A 9,113-nucleotide genomic window follows, 5' to 3' on the forward strand; every position below is an offset into this window, starting at 1 on the left:
TAAGTGTCCAGTTATCTTAGAGTTTGGAGAAAGAATGAGGTGGGGCTTAGAACCCTTGACTGTGTAAGGAAACAGGTCTGACTGTGTCAAATGCATTTCCCTCTTGCTACAAGGAAGGATAGATTCTGATGTCAGTGTGAGGATCCTTCCAGCTCAGAATAAAACCTGGACTTGCTGATACCTGTTGTTGGGACAAAGTAGAGAAATGCAATGCAAAGATCCAATTCTGTTCCCATTACAGGATGATTCTCCCAGTCCACTGTTGGGCAGCCTGTGGTGGAGCAATGCCTGGGCTCCTTAAGCTCTGTGATGACAGAGATACTTGCACTTGACAGAAGCCTCATCTCATCCCTCCCCCAGCGCCACCTTTCTCATAAATTGTGATGGACAAAAAAGGTTAATATAGTTCAATGGTTTTAGGAACCAAATCTACCAATAAAACAGAAAAAAAAAGTATGAAACTGCACAAAAAGTGGTACACTTGTGCCATGGCATTTTCACAGAGCACAAAGAGGGAGAAGTGGATCCCAGGACAAGACAGGAGAAAAATATTTTTACTTACTGTTGGATGGACTAAATTGTCCAAGGAAGTTTAGCTTAAGTCCAGCATGAAACATAACCTTCTGTTAGCAGCTTGAATATAGGTGAAGGGATGATTACAAAGAGCAAAGCCTGTGACTTGAGAGAGAGTAGAGCTGAAGTTGAGAAGTCGTAACTTACTTTGGTTGGTAGATGAGATATTTCTTTTCTTCTTCAATATTACAAACCCCAGAAGAAATGTGATCAGTATAACTACAGCTATAAGTGGGCCAAAGAAATTTGTCTTCACTTGCTCCGTTTCTTCCCCTTGTATCTCTGAGTAAGAAGATAGAGGAGATACACACAGCAAAGGTTTAATTTAGAGACAATTAGCTTAAGCAATCTATCCCAAAGTTATGTGAATTAGAAGTTTATGGAAAGGCCCTCAGCATCCTTTGCTTCTACAATGCTTTAACAGTGTCAACAAATCACTATCCACGTTGCTTTATTTCCATTTCAAATAACTAGCAAAACTAGCAAGACTTAACAGCCACTGTAGCACAACAGGAAGGCAAAGTGCTCTTTCTGCAGTTTGGGTAACATGAGAAATCAGCAACTTAATTCATAAGAGCCTATGAGGCTGCTACTGTGCTACTGCTACTTTGTGGTACCATGCAAGTTTGAAGAACCTGGGATATGTTAGTACTTGGTGTCTGTTAGAAATGATGATCAAACCCTAACGAAATGCCATAAGGGATGTGAAAGTAACATGGAATGCAAAGGTGTTTCCCTCCATTTCTGGTTATTGTGCTTTTGACATTTTTGTTGCTAGCAACTGATAGAGCTTCAGTTATCACCAAATGAAGTCTTTGTTTATCTGGGGCTCCTAGTTTCTTATCCACCATCACTGCTTATCAGATGGCTACTTTGATAAAGGCAGGGGAGAGAGAAGAAGAATGTAATAGGGAAGAGGAGGATGCAGCATTATAACTAATATATCTAATATACTTAATATAGCTAATGTAGCCATGTAGCTCATAAGCAGCATGTGGAGGTGTGCAAACCTCCAAAGTACAATACCTTCTGTATTGTATTTTAATACCATTTTTAAATCCTAGAATGTACAGGCATCAGAGGCAGTTTGCTGTATCTAGCACTGATAACCCTTCAGCTAAATTTTTATGAAGAAAACTGCACTGTGGAACTTTTTTCAGAATGAGTGGCAAGCTTCTTTTACATCTGCAGGAGTAAGGTGCATGCCTGTAGTACCCTGCTAAGCTTCCTGCAATGCTGCCATCCCCTCTTGGCTCCTTGTTCCTATCAGCTGAAGCACAGTTCTCCATTTTCAACATTGTCTAAAGGAGATGTGCAAGCCATGTGGGAATTGTCCTTATTTTCATGCACTTGTGGTGTACCTTATGAACAAAAATAAGTCAAAGAATGTTTTCCTGTCCCAGGAGGTAAATAAAATACAACTTTAGTTAACGAAAGGATCAGTCATGTGGCACCCTGAGATTATCCAGCAGTAAAGTCTTATTGGAACTTGGGTCCCCAGCTTCTTCTTGCAAGAGGCCTCTGAAAAAAAGACACGATCCCAGAGGAAAAAAAAATCCCCAAATAGTAATTTTGGAATGCACACTTCATTCTGCCAAATGTTATGGAAACCACCAGCAATGCTTCTAAAACTAGCTGAAGTTTCATGGCCTTTACTTTAAAACTCAACACAGTCTATTTGGCAGTTTGTGAGCCAAATCGAGTCCAAGGGACTCTTCTGTTTAGCCTTCTGCTTCTCTCTAGACAATGATTAAGAACAGCAGCTCAAGCACCTAAATATCAGAAAAAAAGTTCTTTACTGTCAGGGCAGTCAAACACTGGAGCTGTTTGCCGAGAGAGGTTGGGAAGTCTCTATCCCAGGAGATATTTAGAACTCAACTCTGTAAGGACCTGTGCTACCTGTTGACCCTACTTTGACCAGAATGATCACCAGATGCCTCTTCCAAGCCCGGCAGTACTCTGATTCTGTGACTGGCTGTCACCTAATCCAGACATTCAGGTTGTTTTGTTGCTCCTGCAGCAGCATCTAGGGAGGGAGTGAACAAGGCTGTGTTCTGGATTGTGTAGCAGTAGCCTTCCTTCTCTGTGCCTCTCCCTGCTGTAATGAGACTGGAGAGGGAATTTGGTGGTCACGGCTGTTGGTGAACAAGATGGAGAACATACAAGCCTTGTAACCACCTCCTGTTCTACTCTGTGTTTATTCCCTGCCCTGACTATGCTGCTATCTGTGATCCTCCCTGCTGCAATGTACACTGCTCCTACCCGTGCAGAAACCAGAACTGGCAAACGGAGACTCACCTATGCCCAGTGGCACCGAGACAAGGCTCCCCAGCTGCTCTCCAAGGTGAAGCAGGCAGCTAATGTTAGTGGGGGTGTTTGTAGGAACTGGGATATTCAGCTTGCTAGTAACATTGTACAGCTTTGTTATGGCATCCTGTGAGACATCCGTGTGACCCCTAGGACTGCACGTTTGGTTTTTGTATGAAATTAGCCAAGTCATTTGCTCGGGCTCTGGATAACCTCCGCTGGAAGAACAGGAAAGATTCAAGTATTCGCTGGGCTTTAGTTCCCCAATGTGCAGCCATGCTATCTCAGGTCGACTATAGTTGGCTGAAACAGACCAAAGAGAAAGCATCATGAGTCAGACATACCACATCTGGTGACAGTTCCTGCCAATGATTTAAGATTTTCAGGCAGAAGCGAGTCTAAACATTTTTTCCCAGGAAAACAGTGGGAGTCCCAAGAAGGGCTTATGTGTTTGGTGTACGTGTAGACTTGCTGCTCCTTGTCCTCAGGGTGTTTTAAGGACACAAGTCTGATCAGCCAGACCATGGACCCCTGGATCTCCCACCTCCTTAAGATCCACTGACACCTCAGAATAATCAAACCTGGCCTGCTTGTGGGTCAGTGCGTGAGCACAAAGTGGGAACAGGACACAGTGCTGCCTACTTTCAACCTCCTGATTAAGTAAGGGGAAAACCACAAACTTGTAACTGTGAAATGTAAAGAAATCATCTGAGGCACTTTAGATGGAGTAAGTTGGAAGTCTAGTGCTGTCATAGGTAGAAAAGTCCTTGGTGTCTGTCAGTATTATGAGTAATCATTTTGCAGCATATAAAGTAATTCACTCAACTTGACAATAGGCCTCCCTCAGCGTGGCATTTTGTGTGGAAGTGACTACAGTACAAGTTCTTTTACTTTTTGTCATTGGATACTCAACTCAATCAAAGAAAAACGTACCTGTTGCTTTAAAAAGTCTAGTTTTCCAGGTGAGAGATAATTAATGAAGCAGGATTGGAAAGAATTATTTAAACATAAAATATTAATGATAAATGGAAGACTTTAACCAAAGCTCTCTATTAAATAATCTTTCAAATATTCTCAACCAAGATTTCTTTGGTTAAAAGTTTATAGTAGAAATAGACTGTAATGGAAAAGGAGAAAGAGAGAACGTAGACACAATACTGACTGCACGTTGGCATAGAGCAAGTTAAAACAACAACAAAACAAATCAATCAATCAATCAAACAAAACCCCAAGAAACAGACTTGAGGTTTTATTGAAGATACTTCATTAATTTAGTTCCAATAGGTCTAAAGACAATATAGAGAAATATTGGAGACGAGGAAAAGGATTTTTAGAAAAATATGAGCCTTAGAGGGTCTGCCTGTTCTGCACACACACTTAATGTGTTTGATCCAAGTTCTAATCCTTGTCCCTGTGAATTCTTAATGTGGATGAATGAAGAAACATGAAGTTGCTTTTATTTGCTGTATGCCAACACAGAGAAGGATTTAGCTTAGTCACTTAAATCTCCAAGAGAGTCCATGGCTGTGAATTCAAAATAGAAAAGCTCCCCTTTTTCATACCCCCAAAATTTAGTTAAGCTGTCCCTCAGGAGAAGTCAAGCTTCCCCTTTCTCCTCACGGCCTGACTTTCTTAGCTGAGTGCTCACTCCAGCTTCTGCACTGGAGTATTTATTCTCCCCTTGGCATTTTTTAGAGAGGGCAGGAATGTAATCGTGGCTGTGAAACTTGCCAGATCATCCAAGTGATTTAAGAGTTTCCATCTTATTGACAGTAAACAAGTGGAAATAGTGCAACATACTCTCATCAAAGCACTTCTGGTTTTATGGTTTCTGGAACCTCAGTTTACTGAAAAGTGATGTTGGTTGCATGCAGGGTGTGGGCTCTGTATATGTGACCTTTGGATTGTTAGCAGAAAAGTGTGTTTCAGGAAATCTTTTGTGTTTAAAAATAACATGTCTTCCAAAAAGGCTATGGGCTTACATTTAAATACCTCAAAAGACAGCAAATCCACCAAGCCCTTAATATTTTTCTCAGTGTTTAATAAATTAAAATATTTTTAAATCACCCTACCTGAGTTTATTGCATTTTCTAAGTGACAGTGTGCCCTACTTCTTTCTGGCTTTTAGCTTTTATCTTCACTGAATTAATTAGCCTATCTTTTTTTTTTTTTTAATATCCAGTAGTTTAGGAGTATTTCAGATTTCTACACTCTGAAAATAAGTCACTTCTCATTCTTCTCTGTTACTATGGAAGCATATCAATCTTTTCTCCAGTTGGACTATACTTTTTACCAGCCTTCAGATAACAGTAGTAGAGCCTCTCTTCACACTTTTAAGTTTTTCAACATCCCCTTTAGAATGAGGGCACAGTTAAGTCTCTATTCTGACATCAGTTTCACTCCCAACTCTTTGGATAGTTTATATTTTAACATAGCTTTCCTGGCCTCACCTACTTCCCTTACTGATCAATCCAAAGGAAGCACTAGAGCCACAGTATTGCAGTGGAATTTCCAGTTAAGCTGATTGTCACCATGGTCTCTGCCTTGCTTGTTTTAAGAGACAAAGCTTTCCACTGTGAAGCCTCCCCATCTTTCTGGAGAATGATCCGTGTTCACTGCTCTTACATAAATCATCCTGGCTGTACACAATACATATCATTGACTTATATCTAGCCATATATTCTCCTCATGTAATGCAAAGAAATAACACATGTAAACTGTATGAGAAGGTACTTCAGTATTTCTGAGTGGGCACCGAGTGATCTGGATGGCTTTGTGTGACTGCCCCATCACTCTGGTACAGCACTCAATCTTTCTTACGTCCATTTTAAGTACATGCCATACTACAAAAAACCCTCTGTGTATGATATGAGATTCTAATTAAGAAACAGTAGGTACACAAACACAGATATGTTTCAACATTTGTATTCTAGTTATTTTTAAGTTGTTGGTTTTTTTAATATGATTTTATACTGCTCCTTCCTTTGGGTGCTTATTGAACCCAATAAGCCATTAGGAAAATAATGTCAAAAATGCCAAAAGTCATTAGGAAATAGTCAGTAGCAAATAGTTTAAAACAATCTTCCTAAGTTAAGCCTTAAAAGGTCTGAGAGAGTTTTAGTTCCTAAGTATGAGACTTCTGTAACATGTTGTTCAGATGTTGGCTAAGCTGATAGCTGATTTAACTGCTTGAATTAATGGAACTGTTGATGCTAAGCATCTCTTAAATTGGAGGACTTGACAGTGAGTGCATATTACGATTCTGAGTTCTAACAGTTTGCAGAAAATGCTTGTCAAGTAGATTCTGGGAGAAACAAAAGTATCAATTCAGGTTCTCTATCAGTGGACTGAGGGAACACTTGCTGGTAGCACAAAGCTAAATAGGCTCAGACACCCTGGTACTCCATTTTTGGCTGCTCTTACACACGCCCTGTTCTTTTGAAGCAGGTTTGAAGCCTGAAAACATGAGTGGAAGTTAGAAGCTGTTATTATTGATAACTAGGGGAAGAGAGAACACAAGCATATGAACAAAGTTTACTTGCAGAACAGCTTAAACCATAAAAACTCTAGGAAAATATATTAGGAATTACTAAAAATATTATAAAATATTAGGAAAATATTGCTTCCTCACTGAACCCTATTCCCTTCTTAAAAGATTTTCTGCCTTTTTCTCTGATAATATACAAGAAATCAAGTTGAATCTCATCAATGCCTGCATTTTTTCTTCGGAGGTATTTTCAATCTAACTGAGCATATGAATTTCTACTCCTCCCCATATGAGCTGCTCGTTTCTTTATTTGCCCTGCAATTTAGATAATAGTTAAATAGCTGGGTGTTTGCAGAAATCTTGTTATGTTTCAATTTTAATTTACCACCAGTGATGCTAACTGCTATTGCTTTTAATAGAAAACAGTTCATCGGATGCAAATAAAGACGTATATTTTCCAGAGTCCTAAAAGCCATAAAACGTGCAGGAGGCAAGAGGAAGAAGGCAGAATGATTTCCACTACGAAGTATGACAGGGTGGGAATCAGGAATGATGCAATATTGAGCAAATTATTGCCTCATTTTCTACTTTATCTGATTGAGTACGTCTGCTTCTTCCACCTGGCTACTTTTCATTCAGAGCAGAGGATTTTCTATTGAGAATGCTCTGATCTCCCTTTAGAAATTCTGCTCCAGTGCAGGTACATCTTCAGTGGCCTGGAGAAGGTACCACACATTTCTGGACTGAAGAAAATGACAGACAACCTCCCAGAAAAACCCCAGACCAGATGACGATTAGAAGGGGATACTTACCAATGATGTGCAGTAAGCACCTAGAGTGATGTATGAGCTTTGGTGGTCCATTGTCTCTGTGCTGTATAATACACATATACTGTCCCTCGTCCACAATTCCTGCATTTAACAATTGCAAGGTCCATTTGTCCATATCCATCTTGGTGCGATTTATATATTTAGGATTAATGTTATCATGTATTTCTTGGCCGTAGTATACTTCGTGCACCACTTCAACATCACCTTTTTGCCAGAAAACTCTTAAATCCCTTATGTCAGCTTTCTGAGAGTTTGGAAAATAGCAGGATAGGTATGCAGTGTGATTGAGAAATGCCTTCACCTGATGCATACTGGCAGCAATACCTTAAACAAAGAAAGAGAAGAAATTAAGATTTCCATCAACAACAAAAGAACACCAAGTATTTGCACTCACAGAGGCTACACTTCACAACAGTAGCCATAAAACCAGCAGCATTTAGACACAAACTCTCCCACTAGGTATAACAGGACACATAGTTCTTCAAACTGACTCACTTAGTATTGTGGAGTTCAGGTCATAAAACTGTTTCTTATTTTTCCTCCTTTATTTTACTTTCCAAGGAAGGCCCACCACACAGTTTGTGAGCAACTATATTTTAGAAGACTTATATGCAAGCAAAAGGTCCAAACCATTTTTCCATGTAGTATTGAGATTTGCAAGTGTACTGAGATTCTACCAAAAAGGAGATAGTTGCACAATTTCTTTTTTAAAAGTTGAGTTCATTCTCCTAATAAAATAACACAGCATTGCAGTAAAAAAAAAAATGTGAAGTGCAGACTGTGTGGTAAATGCTGGTGTCCAGGGAATATATGACCAGGAGGTCAGAAACAGGTGAACGCTTTCAGTCTTACTGAAGAATTAATCTGAAGTTTAATGACAAATTAAATGTCAGATTTAACTGTTTTGTAATTAATCTAGAGTTTAATGACAGATTAAATGTCAAAGTTAACTGTTCTGTTGCTGATCTTGTTAACAGAAATAGTCAATAAGCACAATTTTGCCTTCATGCAAAGCAAGCATGAGCCATATTGTACAAGGGATGTTTTTCTCCCGCTCTCATCAGTGCCTGGAGCCAGTATTATGGGTGGTGATGGGCTTGGAGGACTGTCTTTTCTTGGAATGAGACATGCAGAGCTCTGTCCCAGAAGATACAAACACCTCTGCTGTGTTCAGAAGGGGGAGAAGATTTACAGTCACTCTCCTGGTGCAAAGTTCTGACTGCTCCTCCAGAGCACCAGACTGCAAATGATTCCCACGGCTGCCTAAGACTCCAGTTGTCCCATATCAAACTGTCAGATTTCAGTTCAATACTGCTCTGCTCTATGATATACAGTGGTGATATCCACACATTTCAAGGATAGAATTAAATTGAAAATTTAAGAGCAACATAAAATAAGTGTAATGTAAAGATATAAAATTGAAGAAAGTACTTACTGTATATTTTGTAGAGTTCCTGCACAAAATTTAAATGCATGACACACAGGTTGTATGACCTTGATTGTGCAACAGAAATTATTAATTATTACTAAGGAACTAGCTTCTTAGTGGATGGGAAAGTATCACATAGCAGGACACAAATAATCAAAACAGTTTCTACAATTAAAAATGCACCTTTTACCTGGGAGAAGTATCAGAGCATAAAGGCAGAATAAACAGACCTCCATGACGCTGTAAGAGGAAGGAATAAAAGAAATATGTTAGCGGTTGAAAACACTCCAGTACCTTCTCCAGTACTCCCAAAGAAGTGATAAACCAGGAAGCTTTAGCAAGAGAGAGACTATTGAGAAAGTTAATCTCACCTTTTCCCACGGGCTGCTGCAAGGACCTCTGCGTGCTTCACAGGCTTTGGCAACAAGAAGCAGGCCATGATAGGTCTCTGTTTTACAGAGACGGTGATGCAGTGCAAGATTACTGC

The 9,113-nt window shown here is 39.7% G+C and overlaps 1 protein-coding gene across 1 annotated transcript; it reads right to left on the reverse strand.

The window, feature by feature from the left end:
- Positions 1 to 397: 397 nt before the first annotated feature.
- Positions 398 to 8,862, reverse strand: CD86 (CD86 molecule). Its single transcript, XM_008935631.1, has 5 exons — positions 8,817 to 8,862; positions 7,180 to 7,521; positions 2,872 to 3,183; positions 721 to 855; positions 398 to 429 (listed from the first exon to the last, which is right to left on the reverse strand). The coding sequence occupies exons 1-5, from the start codon at positions 8,860 to 8,862 to the stop codon at positions 398 to 400; spliced, it is 867 nt and encodes a 288-aa protein (XP_008933879.1).
- Positions 8,863 to 9,113: the final 251 nt, after the last annotated feature.

The sequence above is a fragment of the Merops nubicus genome, unplaced genomic scaffold, assembly GCF_000691845.1.
Source record: "Merops nubicus isolate BGI_N331 unplaced genomic scaffold, ASM69184v1 scaffold5582, whole genome shotgun sequence".
NCBI classification, from domain to species: domain Eukaryota; kingdom Metazoa; phylum Chordata; class Aves; order Coraciiformes; family Meropidae; genus Merops; species Merops nubicus.